The sequence below is a fragment of the Neolamprologus multifasciatus genome, chromosome 16 (assembly GCF_963576455.1).
Source record: "Neolamprologus multifasciatus chromosome 16, fNeoMul1.2, whole genome shotgun sequence".
In the NCBI taxonomy this organism is placed as follows: domain Eukaryota; kingdom Metazoa; phylum Chordata; class Actinopteri; order Cichliformes; family Cichlidae; genus Neolamprologus; species Neolamprologus multifasciatus.
The window spans coordinates 25385480-25402219 of NC_140454.1; the positions used below are offsets into that span (position 1 = coordinate 25385480).

At 38.0% G+C, this 16740-nt stretch overlaps 3 protein-coding genes across 7 annotated transcripts in view; 1 reads left to right on the top strand and 2 right to left on the bottom strand.

Annotated features, from left to right (window-relative positions):
- Positions 1-1073: 1073 nt before the first annotated feature.
- On the bottom strand, positions 1074-9398 carry pnkd (PNKD metallo-beta-lactamase domain containing). 2 transcript variants are annotated; one of them, XM_085135421.1, is made up of 9 exons: positions 9244-9398; positions 8748-8863; positions 8430-8542; positions 7586-7644; positions 6523-6615; positions 5967-6130; positions 4283-4369; positions 3935-4050; positions 1074-2515 (listed from the first exon to the last, which is right to left on the bottom strand). In XM_085135421.1, exons 1-9 carry the CDS (start codon positions 9396-9398, stop codon positions 2342-2344), a joined length of 1077 nt encoding a protein of 358 aa, XP_084991547.1. In that variant the 3' UTR covers positions 1074-2341. The 2 variants fall into 2 exon arrangements, with proteins under 2 accessions (XP_084991547.1, XP_084991548.1); XM_085135422.1 differs by lacking the exon at positions 9244-9398 and adding an exon at positions 8974-9080.
- LOC146500926 (protein lifeguard 3-like) lies at positions 9339-16549 on the top strand. 4 transcript variants are annotated; one of them, XM_085135424.1, is made up of 12 exons: positions 9339-9453; positions 10036-10204; positions 12013-12453; positions 12545-12609; positions 12716-12769; positions 12891-12941; positions 13052-13091; positions 13288-13325; positions 13442-13529; positions 13889-13984; positions 14119-14172; positions 15663-16549. In XM_085135424.1, the coding sequence occupies exons 3-12, from the start codon at positions 12115-12117 to the stop codon at positions 15810-15812; spliced, it is 975 nt and encodes a 324-aa protein (XP_084991550.1). In that variant the 5' UTR covers positions 9339-9453; positions 10036-10204; positions 12013-12114; the 3' UTR covers positions 15813-16549. The 4 variants fall into 4 exon arrangements, with proteins under 4 accessions (XP_084991550.1, XP_084991551.1, XP_084991552.1 ...); XM_085135425.1 differs by having other exon boundaries at positions 9341-9453; positions 10076-10204; XM_085135426.1 differs by lacking the exon at positions 9339-9453 and having other exon boundaries at positions 9509-10204; positions 12013-12282; positions 12386-12453.
- dars1 (aspartyl-tRNA synthetase 1) overlaps positions 16126-16740 on the bottom strand; it is a 35411-nt gene continuing 34796 nt past the window's right edge. The window contains exon 18 of the mRNA XM_085135415.1: positions 16126-16679. Within this exon, the coding sequence (XP_084991541.1) occupies positions 16588-16679 (92 nt within the window). The 3' untranslated portion in view covers positions 16126-16587. The remainder of the gene's footprint in view (positions 16680-16740) is intronic.

Consider the following 16740-nt stretch of genomic DNA (forward strand, 5'->3'; position numbering starts at 1 on the left):
TAAATCCCTTATGAAATTTCACGTTTAAATTCCAGCAAGATTAGATCATAAAAACTGTACGTCAAAGATTCTTTTTAGCTCAGCTGCTGTAACACGTCTGTTTTTGTAGACGTTTTTTAAATAAGTCCAAATTAACATCAGTTTTAGGCTAATTTGTTTTTACAAACAACATGAGCATGCATTTCAAAGATGCTTTGCAATCCTTGCAATGATTAATGTCTTAGACCCGATTCACTATTTAAATGTGAACTTCAGTGGCATGAAAATACTGAATCTATGGAGAAGAGCTGGCAGAACTGGAAAAAACTCACTTTATTGATGGGTACAGTCACGTGAATTTCCACTCACAGTCATTGGCAGACTTTAAAATGCCATAGACTGTGAGGAGTGAGCATGTGACCAGACTGTGGGTGTAGCTGCTAAAGTATTAACATGAAATATCTATGAATATGGGAGTAAAACAATGGGACGATTCCTGCCATGATCATGACCAATAAGGATCATTGCAGTCTAATGGGATACAAGTGGTATGCAACATATAAAGGCAAAGCAATACTTTGAAACTTTCACATCATTTGGCACTTCATGAAGTTCATGAACATGTTAAAGACTGATAAATATGATTTAAATTGATTACTGTTCAAGACATCAGAGGCAAACATATTATGAGACTGGAAGAAGTATGCATGAAGGTTATACTGTGAACATGGACAAGTGCCTATAAAAATGACAAAAAAAGTGTCCTTGAGCACAATTTTGGTAAAAACCCATTAGATTATTATTGTGGGTAAGTTTGATTAAATTCTGATCAATACTATAGAAGTAGTAATTATTGTGACTTGTGGAAGGACAGTCCATTGGCAAGATGAGCTAATAGCAGAGCGATGACAGTTTGAATACGAGAGAGACGCGATAAAGTGGAAGCTTAATAAGTTTGGGTCTGTTTTCTGAACAGGAAGCAATCCAAAAAAGCAACAATTTAACAGAAGCTGAGAGTAGTCACATCATGAAAATCATCCGATACAGTTAAAACAAACAAACAAACAAACCAAGAAAAGAAAAGAAAAGATAACTTTTGCATTCCAAAGGTTTTAATTGGTCAAATACACCAAAACAAAAAACAATATTTATTTTGCCACAGTCACATTATAAATGCAGTCTTAATTCAATCGTCCCTTCAACATGAATTCAGTCATGTCTCACTACAGTTAAGTACCAGTTAGATCCTTCACATATTTTGTAGTTCACATTCACGGAGTGAACAAATTTAAAATGATAACAAGAAGTTCACAAAAAAATGATTTGCTCACAGGCACAAAAGAGATCTGTTCAAGAAAATATACATTTTTGTCTTTGGCCCACTTGTTTACGTTGTTCACATCAACTATAACATGAACTATAATGTACGAATTCTTAAGGAAAAACAAACCAAAAATAAAATAAAAAATAAAAAACTAACAGTACAAGTAGCCCAAACACAACCATTGCAAAGAATGAATGTTTGTGTTACTTTTTTAAGTCAAACTAAAAAAAAAAAAACTGCATTATTAAACTTATTATTAAAAAGAATTAATGTACAGACTTTTTTTGTCACATTGTGCTCACTTTCACACAAGGTACCAACAGCAAAGTGCCTTTGCGATTTATTAAATGAATCCTAGCATTAATTTGGTGAATATGTTGATATCACAATATCAAATATTCACAATCAAATACTCAAATCCCAAACTGTCAGTCTTTGGGGAAAAGATAATTACCCTTCAGCATCACTGTAAGTCTGAAACCAGGGTAACAAATACAGCGTGTGTACCAAAGATTGTCTCAGAAACCTTTTAAATACAATTTATTACTTGTTCTAAAAACTACTATTGAGTAAACAAATCAGTACCTAACATGTTAACGGTTCAGTGTAGTGCATTGTTATCACCCTGTGTTTCAAAGAAAACCTCAATAAGAAAAAAAAAAAAAAACATGTCTATGCTCTAGTAATGCAAAACAATATTTACATCCTATGTAAAAAGTAAAAACAAAATCAGCACTGCTCTTCCCATGAACAAAAAAATGACTGTAGTTTACAGCATTTGGAGAGGTAATAGAACTATTAATGAGTATTATGTAATAACGAAGTTGTGGTTACCATCCTAGCTACAGGTCTACAGGTCTACAGGTCAGAAACTACTTAATGCCCCTTAACACTGAGAGAATAGATCAAACTGTTTCTACAGTACCTTTAGAGATCAGTTTATTATTAGCTTTCACCTGCAAATAGCTGCTTTTGTACCAGTGTCTGGTGCAGCTGAGCTCTGCTGTTCCCTAAAGTTTAGTGGACGTCTTGGTAGTACTATCTCCTGTTGTAGAGGTCTTTGCGTTTTCGCAGTTCCTCCAGCACCCTTGCCCTAAACTGGGTCCAGTCTTCTTCCTGGAATTGCTGGACACCCAGAGCCAGGTGGAGTTCTGCAGAGTGGCTGCGCAGAAAAGGATTGTACTGCTTTTCTTCTCCAATCGTGGAGGGACACTGGAAATAAAGAGCATGTCAAAACGCAGCCCACCTCAAAGGCTCTTGATTGAACAGTGTCAATCATTTGCAGAAAGATTAAAAATAAATAAATCTATCATAGAAGATAAAATAAGTGATTTCTGTTACTCCTTTCCCCATCACAAAACAGACAATGCATTTCTGCAGATGGCATCACTGTGAGTATTAAGAAAACACAGCAGCTAATTTGTTACCAGGATACACTGACATTAATTTGGTAATAAACCTAAACAAAGCAGAGACATATCACAACAGGAAAAGCTCAACCTGGATTCCTCTTTCCAGCATCACAGCACAAAGGGATGCTTGAATAAAACTCGGTTAATTGTTAATAATGCTTGGTCTGTTCCTACTATGACAAGCCGAAAACAATCTGTTAAGTCAGACTTCCTATCCCTTACCAATAACAGTTTAAAATCCGCCAATGAGATCTGGAATTAGCAAATGCATCAACCTTAATTTGAAAATCCTAGATGCTTTTCAGGAAAGGTCACCTTTGACTTTGAGGTCAAGGTCTCCAGGATTTAAACCTGTCCAAGATTTTTAGTAACTGCATGGCATGAAGTTGAGAATCCTAGGTGACTTCCTTCTTCAGTTATTGCGCTCACAAGATTTTTTAGGAAACTTGACCTCTGACCTTGAGGTCGAGGTAAATGATATTCAAACTTGTTAGAGACTTTGAGTAGATGCACCTGTGGTATCAATTTTAAAATCCTACTTTACTTGTTGTTAAGTTCTCGCATTCGCAACCTTGGGTGTCCATGCCACACGGCATTTTGTTTTTATTCAAAGGACCTGCTTAACCGAGTGAGTCACAGCAGTGCTACAGTTGCTGATACATTTGGTCAAATACAGATGCAGTGTTTCAGAAGTTTAAGTCATCACCTTCAGGCAACTCTGCTATAAGGAAAACTTTACAGTTTTCATGCATGTTTTTTTGGTGTACTATATATCTGATCTTTTTAATAAATAATACTCAAAGATCAAACTCAGGAGAAATAAATAAGCAAAAGACTACGTGTGAAATGTGAAAACATGCAGACTGCAGAGGAAACGTTATAGTCATTCAATAAGTTTTGGAGGTGGAAATCATCAACTGGAAGCTCCAATCTCGTGAAACTGCCTTTAGAGGCATGTATTGATAACAGATAAAAAACTAATCTAAATTCAGGATGGGCACTTCACTGAACAGCAAACCTTTGCTCTGCTGCAGACTATATCACAGATGGACTCGACTGAGCCTGGAAGAGGGGAAAGCGAGAGGGCGGCGTGCACTCAAGAGTGCTGTCAGCACGAACGCTGTACACAACTGATAAGCCCTTATTTCAGGTGTTGGACAACATGAATCCTGGGATGGCTCGCTTGAGAGGCATAACAATGGTGATACATCATTCTCACCGTGCACAGCTTCTGGCCTCGCTGCTGCAGCACCCACTGATATTTGTTTTCCCTGGCTGTGTTGTGCGGCTCAACCTCAGCAGCAAACAGCAGGTTGTCCTCTGCATACTCATGACCTGCAGGACAGCCAGTGGACACACAAGAAAAATATCACAGCCCCAAGTATAACCATACTTAAAAGCCTACAAACCAAAGAATTCCCTATGCAACCCGTTCTTATGGTTTGGCTGTATATAGATAAAACACTCTTTTTTAAAAGCAAAGACATATTAAAGCCACAACTTCATCCGCAGCACACAAACATAACTTTTTTGACACTGAATCAGACAACTGAAAAGATTCTCCTACCAGGCCATAATAGAGTATCATCAGTCAAGGAGCCAACTGTGTCCAGAGATGACAGCATTGTTGTCGCACTGCCTTCAAACATTCTCCCTAGAAACAATACAGACAGGTTAACAAAGAGATTCCAATTTCCAAACAGGGTTCCTGAAGCATTCATATGGTCTAATCTTTAGTATTACCAGGATATTTTCATTACTGCTATAGTTAGATTGTCAAATTGGTTAATTGGAAGATAAAAAGGTCATGAGGATGACCACTAGCTATTAAGACACAAACTACTGTACAAACTCTGTATAACACTTTAAGCTTCTCTCTTATTTCCCAAATGGGTCATCACATCAGATGGATCCACACATAGATTTTACCCAAGGCTGGGTTTGTGTCTCCTGCTGATCTCAATATTTTGTGCATAATGAAAATGTATTAATTGCTAAACCAGGCAACCACTAAATTGCTATTCAAAATCTATTGTATATTAAAGAACATGTTACAAAAAGCCATTGGCATTACAAGGTAACCAAAACAGGCCACTAAATACACAATACTATAATTAAGTATATATTTTAAGTACTTTTTGACACAACTGATTAAATTATTTCAAGTCTTATTAAAAAAAAAACTATGTTACATTAAGTTATGCAAAGGAAATCTTTTTTTTTTCTTTAACTCAATTTTTATTATATTTTACAACATTGCAACTTGTACTTGTCAATGTTCACAAGTAGGACAGTTACAGGAACCGCAATGCAGAAATGTAGATTAAAATAAGAACTGCAATTAGGAAGCACAAAACAAAACTGGAAAGCAAAACAAAATCCAAGCAAGCAAACAAACAAACAGACAATAACAAAAACAAAAACAAAACAAAACCAAAACCAAAACCAAAACTTTATGTAATATTAAATAACATGTGACAAATCTAGCCATAAATGAACAAAATAAAACAGACCTATGCTAAATTATTGAAACAGTAAAGCATGTATGGGTCGCCAACGCTCAGTAAACTGCAAAGGAAATCTAATCAGCATTTCCGATGAAATATGAAAAGGTGTAATTTGCATGCAACAGTATTCAGTTAAGATGGTGCTGACTTGCATTAGCAATGTTAAACTTGTTTTTGAATGAGGTAATCTGGATGTGAACCAAAAATGACAGATGTGAATGCAGAAAAGGCATCAGGTCAAAGATTTTTTAAAATTGCACTGATTGAAACACTGATGACAGATGGGTTTTTCATATATATCACATAGTACAATTAAGTCAAAATCACACTCCCTTTGTATCACACTTATGCATTTTAGCTGACTTTTAGACTGTGCGATCATCAGGTTCTCAGACTTCAGCATTTTTACAGTATAGAAAAAAAAAACCCCACAAAAACTCTAAAAACGCCACACCAGTTTTTTACTCAAGCATAACATATATTTTGATCAAATTGCAAGGAATAACAGGGCAATGCATAGACTTCTGTTAAGGTAACAACTACGTGCAGACAAATTGTGTTTGCATGCATAGTCACTCCCTGTAGAGAACAATTTTGAGCCAGTAAAACCCAGAGAACCCGTGTAGAATGACTCCACATCAAACAAACTATTTCATCCTGCATTTTCAGTAACTCTGAAAACCCCCCAAAAAGAAGCAAACAGCTAGAATAATTCATCTTGATCTGGTTTTCTGCATAACTCACCACATCCTGAGAGAAACACCAGGTCACCAGAGAAGATGCTGGAGGGGGCACCGACCGTTTGACCATCCAAGAGGTAGATCATGTGGCCTACCGTGTGTCCAGGGGTAAAGAGGGCCTTAAAGCGCATACGCCCAACGGTTACCGAGTCATTGTGTGAGAGAGGGCTGGAAAGAAAAATAAGTAATGAAAAAACCTAAACCAAGAAGTGTGTAGTTACTGATTTTTAGTGCAAATTAAAAGATTAAAAATAACTGAAATAGACTTCCATTTCTGAAATGTACCAGTTGAGCAAAGGTATCAAAAACGACTACCTTCCCATATTATTTTTACATTATTAGAAAAAAAATGTGAAAAACAAAATCTTTAGTTTGGTGGTTTGGAAGTCCTAAAATAACCCTCCATCCCCTCAGACATAACAGAATAGTCACTCATGCCACGATAATTTAGTGTGAAGTCAGCTGCTACCACTACTGACAGTGGGAACAAAACAGGACTTAGTACAGTAAGAATGATTCAAAGTGAGCCAGTGTGCTATACTGTGCAAGCTGGGACTTACTGCGTGAGGCCTGGAATGTTATCAGCCGCATTTCCATAAACTCGGCATGAGCTGTGCAGCCGTTTCAACCCTTTGTTTCCCCCACTGTGGTCCCTGTACACGGATCACAAAGAAGGTTCACGCAGCAATTTAGACAATATCCACACATTACAGATACAAAGCACTTTAAAAAAAAAAAAACCCCACTGTGCTTACTTTAATCAAACTGAAGGCAGGACTTTCAAAATGTGGGGAAAACATCTATACATACAAATGCATGGCATTCTTTTAATCTGCAGTACGGCAATAATAAGTCTAACTTCTTGTGTTAGAGATGTGAATCACGTTATTATTTTACTATACCTATTATTGTATGATTTTTTTAACCTTTTGTGACATGTTGAGTCTTGTATGATTATCACATTAACATATATTTTGATTTTTTTGCCTTCAACTGCAAATTATGTCCTCGAAGTTAAACATTTTCAATATCTGTCTTATCCAATAAGATAAAGTTACCTCAGGATTTTTTTTTAGCTACAAAAGGAGATGGTAAAGTACACCAAAACTGTCACTAAGACCTACTATAAATGTTACCAGTGTCATATTGAATGGGGTCAAGTTGGCAATGACATCCAATCTGTTTCTGATATTGCAGCAATTTACTGTTATAAATATTCAATAGCCACATTAAACTATTATATTTGCACTGATCAACCTTCCTGTTCTATAGGAATATAACCAGAATACAATGAGCTGGCAGCCCATTAAGTTTAAGTCCCTTCAAGTTGTAATCATTAATAAAGACTCGTTCAGACTGATGGCAAGATGTTGGCAATCTCTCTGCATTTATACATTTACAATCCGTCTCATAGTAATTCCAGTCAGTCCAAGCCAGACTGCATCTGTTTGCAGAAAGGTTGCCTCTTATCAGGTGAGCCATCTTGTTCACAGTATTTCCAAAATAAAATATCGATAATTGGTGTCCCTGTATCAATATAACACTGCTATGCTAAATGTCACAATACTATGCTGTCTTTCCCCCCTACTCCTTTTTTATACATACAAATTACATGAAACTCACCAGTGCTTGTGTGTACATAGTATTGCTTCTAACATTACTCCTTCTGCCTCGAGGACTGCCTGAAATAAAAAAATAAATAAAAATAATTCGGGTGTTGGTAAAACCTTCATGTCAACACTTCAGATTCATGACACATCACAGCGTTATTATACTTGTGTATTTAATAAGGAGAGATACCATGGATACAAAACACACTCATTCACAACAGCTGGCTACAGACAGTCAACAGCTGCAGCTGAAGTAAAACACATGGTTGTAAGGTAGCAGAAAAATGACAGTGCAGAGATACCAGCTGTAAGAGAGAGAGGCTCCAATGTCAATGAGCCCTACAATTACAATCAAGCTTTCAATACAACTCAATTTTTTTGTTTACACACCTCATACTTTTATAAATACAGCAATAATGCTATACAGGCTTTCATATATTGTTTGTAACTCACACTATTTATACATTTTAACACCATCTATGTCCTGTATGTGTTACTAAACTGGCTTTGAACTGAATGACAATCATCACACTTTAATAGTATTATTCCAACTCCCCTAAAAATATTTTGTTCTCTTAAAGATCTTAATACTAGATATTATACATTTCATATAATACCTTTAAGGATCAGAGTTGTGGTACATATACAAAATAATGCTGAACTAGAAGCAAATCAATCATGTTTCACTAATATCAGGCGATATCTGTCCTGACTTCTCTGCAGCAACATGTTCTGAAGAAAAAACAACAACTTTTCCCTTGGAACTAACTACACAGTTACTGATTGCTGTTTTCAGCGCAATAGCCTAAATCTATTAACCCATTCAAAGACACATAAGTGACATTAGAGGCACTCACCTGAACTATCTGAGGGTCTGCAGGGTCTACAACGACTGCGATGCTCGAGGCTCTGTCAATGATAAGGTAGCTGTAGTTGTCAGAGAGCACAGAGATAGGAATTATTTTAACACCTGTGGGCAGAGAAAGAAATGACATAATAATTATTCGGGACAACATTAAACATGCACTAATAAAAATATCCATCTTCAATAAAACAAATGCTAGAATTTTGTACTGATAGTAATAACAATTGGTTCTATGGTATGTACAGCGTGTGACAGCAAGGCATTGTTTGGCCCAGTGTCACCCAGTTAAACCAGTAATTGTTGCATATACCATTGAACTCCACGGGATCTGTAGCTGAATGCCCTCCAGGGTAATTTTCACGAGCTTTGCGCATTTGCCGTTTGTAGTACATGTAGCCAAGTCTGGTCTTAGTGTAGAGTGTGTACCTGGGAGACAATTGGAAATGTTATGTCCCAATAGTAAAAGCTGTTAACATTATTAACCTCGCCATGCAGTTACTGTCATTTCTTTGGTTTGTTGAATGAGCACAACTGACGTAACGTAAATGGTTGGTATGCAAACGTCTCTTAAAATAAAGTTGAAGCCACTGCAGCATATGCTGATGAAAAAAAATGCCATTATCGCGAGAAGAGCCTCACAGCAGAACACCAACAGCTGTACTTTTTAAATGGTCTTGTCTAAATTAAATTACGTGGGATAAATCTATAGCACATAAAAATGGCTAGATGTTGCTAAGCTGCGCCAAGAGAATCGCCAAGGAAACGACAGAAATCTCTGTCGCCAAGGAAAGTGGCGCCATACTCACGCTATTCGGAACAAGGGCTTCTCCGTTCGGGCCATTATCTTGCTGAACAATTTTCTCCAAAACACCTGTCCTGTCCGTCTGTAGCGAAGGCACAAACAAAAACAGATGAAGGATGAAGTGGCTACCAGTGTTATTATCCAGTCAGGAAGCGCCATAGCCTCTGAGCGGAACGTAATGACGTATCCAGCGACACGTCACAACAGTCCCCTGGTGACTTTTAGGCTCACTACCGGTGTTGTGCTAACACCTGATTTCTCGTGTTTACGTTTTCTTTTATGTATTAAAACCGAGTATATTATATTTTTTTCTGTATATTTTCATTATACATTTTTCCCATCACATATTGCTTAGGTTTAGGCATCAGAACCACTTGGGAAGTAGTAGTAGTAAATGAAATGAAATTTAAAAAAAGGGTTTTGATAGTCTGTCAGGCAAACTTTAACATGCATATGAACTAGCAAAAATACTGTGTGATTTTACCTGTTTTATATCCAAATCCACTTTGCTTCAAGAAACACCTAAAATGGGAATTTCTGTTTTTAGAATCCCATTTCTTTCTGATGTAAATGTTGAATAATTATCTGTCTGTTGTTATAACCGTATTGTAGGTTAATTCTAATGATTTTTGTAGTACAAGAAAAAATACATTGACATATAATTATGACTTACAATTACCCTTAGACAAAATGCCAAAGCTGACTAGGTATCAAGGAAGCACTGGCATTTAACTAATTGTAGAGGGAGGTACAACCAGTAGTTTGTGTTTTGGTAATATTGGTACTTTTTTAACAGGAGGCGACATGAGTAACCAGTCTCCTCTTTCTGAGAGCAGCAGTAACAGTGTGAGTTTCAGCCAGCATATCCAGTTACAAAGGATGACATCCTCCTGTTGTGCACGGCTGCAAATCTCCAAGGCAGGACTGAAGGACACAGTGGACCCAACTCAGGCGCAAGCCACAAGGTAAGTAACCTTTTCTGCTTTGTTTTCATTTGTTTTCTGGGTGACCAGATCATAGCAAACCAAAAGTGGGTCAAAGAGATTACTTGAGTGCAGTGTTGTATTGTTTTAAAATTTGTATATAATGTATGGCGGGGTTTTAAAAATAACACAGGCTTAATTTTCTGTTCACAATCGGCAGTATGCTTGCTTTTTTCGCTTTTCCTATCATAAAAATTATAAAAAGTACAGTACTAATTTTTTATGAGCAATCTGACTACATACAAAAAGAAAAATGTATGCAGTCTGGCCTTTTCAGACCGGTGAGGTGCTGCAGAGGGATTCGACTGCTCTTACAGGTGCTTTAATAGAATAAATGAAACTTAAGGTGAGCTCAGGATTGCATATTGAAAGAAGAAAAATCATAACTTTAGATGGGGGAACTTTCCTTGGCCTCCAAGTGTCCACATATACTTCATTCTTAAATTAAACAGAATTACAGTCATTGGTTTCTACTTTCATACTTTGCGCGACCCTTCTTATATTTTATCAAGCAATAAATGTGAACACATGGCATGACTGTGCCTTCCAGACACAATAATGTTTAAGTTGTTTCAATGTGTCTTGTGAAACTATATGTTGAATTACAACCAAGAGCTGAGTGAAACTATAATTCAAGCAACAGCACCAGACTGCTAACTTTCCCAGCTAACCACACCTTTTTTCAGCCCTTCGAAATATTGCAGTTTCATTACATGTGGCCCAATTATCCCGAACAAACGTGCGCACTTTAATTTAAAATATTTATAATAGTCAAATTAATTTTTAATTAGCAAGTGACTCACACTTAAAGTACAAGTGTAAGGAGACCAAGGGTGTCTGCGGTGTTACAGTACACCGCAGACACCCTTGGTCTGCGGTGATAACAAAGCATGATAACAAAATTACATTTTTAATGTTAAATTTAAATGTAATTTATTATTGTGAGTTCCAAGTTTTCAAAAATCTGACATGGCTGCCGCTGTAACAGGGAAAATCTTCCACACATACCCCACATACACATGTACAAAGCCAGAAATATGGAATAATACCTTTATCTAATACAGTTTTTAAACCAAAGAGGGAGACACAGTGAGCTTTATGCACAGTGAGAGGTTTTTGTACTCAAGAACTGTGCAAAAGTATCAAAATAACACATATGCACACGTTCCTGCTCCTGACTGCCACTTATTTTTCAGCATTTACCTGCCTTTTCTTCTTTATTCCCTCCCTCTTTCCTCCATCGTTCCTTTTCATCTGTTCAATGTGTCTAACGTTACCTGGTTCATGTTGCCTGCCTTGCTGAGAGAGACAGACAGAGCGACGTGCACACAGTTTTGCATGTCTTTGATGTGGTAGATTTGCGTGGTTCCTGCGTGGTGCTTGAACCAGCTGAAAGTTCACAGCAAGCCAAAACGTCCCCGAGGCCACCAGGACGTCCTGTAGAGACAGCCTTCCCTATTTTCTTTACAGCCACTGGAAACGAGCCAGACTTGAGAATTCTGTTATTTGGTGCTGATTTCTGAGAATCACATGTGAAACACAGAAAAACAGATAATAATGCTGTGCGCAAGGAGGGACTTGTGTGATCACCCTTTCTGAAACTAGGGTGACCACATACTTTCCAGGAAATAATAGCACAGAATTAAGCAACGCAACATACTGTGATTTACGATGTAATATAGAAGGAAGATTTTATTTTGTAATTATGAAAATGGAAAGTGAGCAATAACTAGTAGATAGTGAAAAGATGTAAGTCTGACATAGCTTTGTACCACTCATCCTGTCTTTAGGGTAGTCCAGAAAAATGATGACATCTAAAATTGACAGTCCTCCCCCCTACGAGGAAGCACTGCATCATCCTAAGTGTGATAACTTCCCCTACCAGCCACAGCATGGCTCTCCTCTTCCCCCACCTCCATCTTACAGTCCCAGTCCTGGCTACTGGGGCCAAGGGGGTGTCTACCCGCCGATCAGCATGTGTCAAGGCCCTGGCCTTCCTCCATCTGGGATGCCCACCACAATACCGACTCTGTCTGCTGGACTGCCTGACTCCAACCCAGGTTCTTAGCGAGTGGCACAGTCTTGAAGTAATCACACCCTGCAATATATTTAGATTAGGTGTAACAAGGATAAATTACCACTTGGCTCTTCCAAATTCTGCAGGAGAGATGGAGGATTTTCTCAGCACCCAGTGGGAAAGCACATCTGTTCGGCATGCCTTCATCAGAAAAGTAAGGGTTTGTGACTGTGTCTTAACTTGCTCTTTGTGCCAGTGACAATCCTGCTGCTCTGATCTTTCTTTTTTTCTTTTTTTTTGGACAGGTTTACTTAATTTTATCAGCACAGCTTGCTGTCACCTTCTCAGTTGTTGCTGTCTTTACGTTTGTGTAAGTTTCCCCATTTGTACATCCATCTAGCCACTGGTGAATGTATCTGGTGAAGGGTAAGAAACACAGTCTGCCCTTTGGTGATGCCATGTATCTGCTTTCACAGTGACCCAGTGAGGATGTTTGTCATCAGTTACCCTGGCATCTACTGGGCATCTTTGTGAGTTACTTTTAAGAAACAACCGCACAGTTTTAGTGCAATTACATCAATTGATAAAAAAAAAAACATGTGAAGAATATGATGTATGTAATAATAATCACAGTGGTGAATCTTTCCGTAGTGTGGTTTACTTTGTGGTTTACTGCATTCTCATCTGCTGCAAAGAGCCGAGGTAAGCGAGGCCAAATAAGTTGGAAAAATTAAGTTGTTTTATTATTGCTATTATTATGGCTTATTAAAATATTCATAAACAGTGATGTTTGTGGTTTCTGTACTTTTTAGGAGGCGTTTTCCATGGAATCTTGTGCTGCTTGGAGTATTTGTAAGTGTTGTTTATTAGACTAAGGGTCAGACATTGACACTGGTAATGCCACAGCAGATATATATGTGCAGAACTAACATAGTGTGAGGTGCTGAAGACTGAAAAAGTAAAGTCAGTAGAAAAAAGACATCTCTAAAAAAGTGCTACAACTCACTCTGACATTTATGACACATTGTATTCATGTTTGATCTTGCAGACTCTTGCCTTGTCTTACATGGCCGGAGCAGTTTCAAGGTTTGTTTATTGGCTTTATTCAGACAACAGCTCAAAACAGCACATTTTGATCCTGATGGTATATATGTGCCTTTTTTTTTTTGTTTCGTTTTAATCGCTACATGTGTCCTTTACAGCTATTATGGAACCAAAGCAGTGTTTATCGCCATGGGAGTAACAGCATTAGTCTGTATAGCTGTGACAGTCTTCTGCTTCCAAACTAAGGTACACGGAGATGTAAACTGTCTCGCTGTAGCTCAGTAGCCTGTGGCTTGTCAAGGGATGTCTTTGTTGTCGGTGTAAAAGAACTCCTTTGTCTTGCATTACAATGGGGGCACTGAAATCCTTTAAATATTTATAACATTTTGGGATAAGATGCGAATCCAACTTCTCTGTCTGATGCAACTCGAGATACACAAGTTACATTTTTGGCTTCTACAAGACACGTTTCACACACGCACACACATATATTTCTCTTTCACCTTATTCCGATCCTCTTTCACAATAGTCTCACTGCTCTTTCATGTAGCTTGAAGCATATCAGCTTCACTTTCATCCCCTTAATGACTTGTTTCTCATCACAGGTGGACTTCACCTCCTGCGGCGGACTCCTCTGCATTGCGGCCGTTCTGCTCATGATCATTGGGATTGTTACAGCCATCGTCCTCTCCTTCCAATATGTGAGCCTGCTCTGGTCAAGTCATTTAATTTATTCTGACTACTCGTGTTTCTCTGTGTGAGGAACAGCAGCTCCCAAGGGTGTATCTGTGTGACTGATTTCACATTCAGGAGCCTTTCTTATGTCACTCAACAGGTCCCCTGGCTGCATATGCTCTACGCTGCAATTGGAGCCATCGTTTACACTCTGGTGAGTCCACACTGACACAAAATTAGACCGAGTATTTCTTCTTGGTATTATGAGTCTGTTGTTGAAAAGCAAGCGAGACATTAGCAGTCCTTACACCCCCAATACATAGCTATTTAGGAGCCCTAAATAATGTGGTGATAATCTACTATTCATCATCGTATTTGTCTTGATTTTGATCTATGGAAGTGTCGTGCCAGCTGACATGTTTTTTGTGATTTGCCTTTCGTTAAATCAAGTTTAAGTCTTGGAGTGATGCCACAGGAAGAAGCTCCAGCATGTCCAAAATTCCAAAACGGACATGATCAGTACATATCATGGAAATTTTCCCACTGTGTTTTGATATTTTTAACGATGCTGCAGGCATTGTAGCAGAGATATTAGTCATTCTGTCTGCAACTTTAGTCCAGACAGGATAACTGCAAAAACTGCACTGCTTAAATGGAAAAAAAGAGGGGAACACTCAATCTTCAGTTTAACACAAAGTCTGTTAACTTCAGAGATATCAGGATGTCCAGATAGAAAGCATAAACTATTGTGAATCCAATAAAAAGGTGATAACAGTTGCACAGAAAAGGCAACAACAAGACAACCTCCCGAAAGGGAAGGTTTTTTGATGGATTTTTCTCTAGTTTTGCTTTTTGCTACTTGGTAGCATGAGACAGCACCTGCAGCCTCCACAGGTTGCTCAGCTCCATCAGTAAGGCACAGGTTTGCCATGTCAACAGGCCCGTTACACGAGCAGCACTGTCAGAGCCCTACAAAGTGACCTCAACCAAGTTGTTTGTGCATGTTTACAACCAAAATGTCATCAAGAGACTCCTTGAGCATGACATGAAGGCTCAGTGTTCCTAGGTGGGTTCTGTGGTCAGAAACCAGCATTGTGTAGCTCAGCTGGCAGGTTCACCACTAACACAGTATTCTTTTCACAGATGATGTTGCAAGAAGCTAACATTTATTACGGTGTCTCCTCTCCCTTTCACCTCTGTCACATGCTTTCTTTAGTAAAAGAGGTAAAATCACAGTTTTCCCTAATCGAACAGACTGAATTGAATTGGGCTTTTTAAGGGACATTTTTTATTTCCTGTTACAAACATGATTTCCACATTCATTGTCCCAATAGGTTTTTTATACCGGTAATCTCACTGTATACATGTTATAGCACTTTTTAATGTGGTTTTCCCATAATGCTGGGGATTGTCTGACCTTTGCTTTTGTACCATTATATTCAAAATATAATTCAAAATATATCAAAATATAATTAAAATATAATATAAGAATCACAAAGCCATTAGTACAGTTGTAGCCTCACATGATACAGGATGTAAATTTTCTTGTTGGTCATAGTGAGTGACACGTAACAGTCCAAAAACCAAAAGTTTTAATTAATGGTCACAAACATGACAAAAGACTAGAAATGTTGCAGCATTTTTCCTTGTATTCATGTTTTTTTTTTATATCAATTTCCTCTTTCCTTTTCTTCCTTATATTAGTTTTTAGTGTACAACACCCAACTTCTTATCGGAAATCGGGAGTTGGCTATCAGCCCAGAGGAGTACGTCTACGGAGCGCTTTCTCTGTATGTTGATATTGTTCACATCTTCCTCTTCATCCTTCAAGTCAGCGGAGCTGCGACTGAATGAGCCAGCGGTTGGAGTTTGTATATTGTATTTACTGGCAGACACACAGCAAACTGTCAGAAAGATTATTACTTATTTTTTCTACACCAGTAACACTCGAGCACTTTGTTTGTTGGGCTGTATGTAGCAGGACTGCAGCCGCAAAGCTTACACTTAGCCCGTGTAAAGGAAGAGAGCTGCTTAAGCTTTGCACATTTGTATAGCTGCATTTTAATATTTATGTGCACGTTAAGGAGTGTAGTACTCTCAACTATTACTTCGATCAAACCTCCTCATTAACAAAGTGTTTCTGCCTCCAAAAAAGGGAACAAAGCCATTTACAGATCAACACATTTGTTTTTATTATTGTCAGTGCTTAGACTTACAAAACATAGTTGGAGGCATACTGCTGGACACCACAATCATTAGTCAAACATCTGTGCTGGTAGTAAGAAGGTCTAAGATCTGTTTGTTATGTACTTTTCATTTTTCCAAAGAGAAAACCCAGAGAACACCGACTCACCGATTAAAAAAAAAAAAGATGTCTTCTTGAATCACTGGCCATTTCCTTTGTTCTCTTTAATGTTTCTGTTATTTGTTGTTGTTAGAAAACGGTGCACACCGATCAATAAATCATACCTTACTGTTATAACTGCTTTCTTCATGTCGGTGGTTAATTACAGTAACACGTTAAGAGTTCTAGGGTGGCATTAGCTCCTATATATGTTCTCCCTTCCTTGAGTGTGGATTAGTATTGTTTCCCGTCACCAGTATTTATGTGTCGTCCACACCAGAAGGTTTAAGGTGTCAGGCGCTTGGGGTCACGTGGGAACATGGAGGTCTGCCGAACGTTGTGGAGACCCAGGTAGAGCATGCAGACTCTCTCCAGGCCTGTGAAGGATGACATCTTTATCAGTTTTTTATTCTTACAAAAAAACAAACAAACAAACAA

Coding starts and splice junctions, on each gene's coding strand:
- pnkd (XM_085135421.1), bottom strand. CDS start 9,398: ATGGCGCTTCCTGACTGGATAATAACACTGGTAGCCACTTCATCCTTC. Junction 8,864..9,243: donor AAGCCCTTGTTCCGAATAGC/GTGAGTATGGCG, acceptor ATTGTCTCCCAG/GTACACACTCTACACTAAGA. Junction 4,370..5,966: donor GGTGTTTCTCTCAGGATGTG/GTGAGTTATGCA, acceptor TATTGTTTCTAG/GGAGAATGTTTGAAGGCAGT.
- LOC146500926 (XM_085135424.1), top strand. CDS start 12,115: ATGGCTCTCCTCTTCCCCCACCTCCATCTTACAGTCCCAGTCCTGGCT. Junction 12,770..12,890: donor GGCATCTACTGGGCATCTTT/GTGAGTTACTTT, acceptor ATCTTTCCGTAG/TGTGGTTTACTTTGTGGTTT. Junction 13,985..14,118: donor TCGTCCTCTCCTTCCAATAT/GTGAGCCTGCTC, acceptor GTCACTCAACAG/GTCCCCTGGCTGCATATGCT.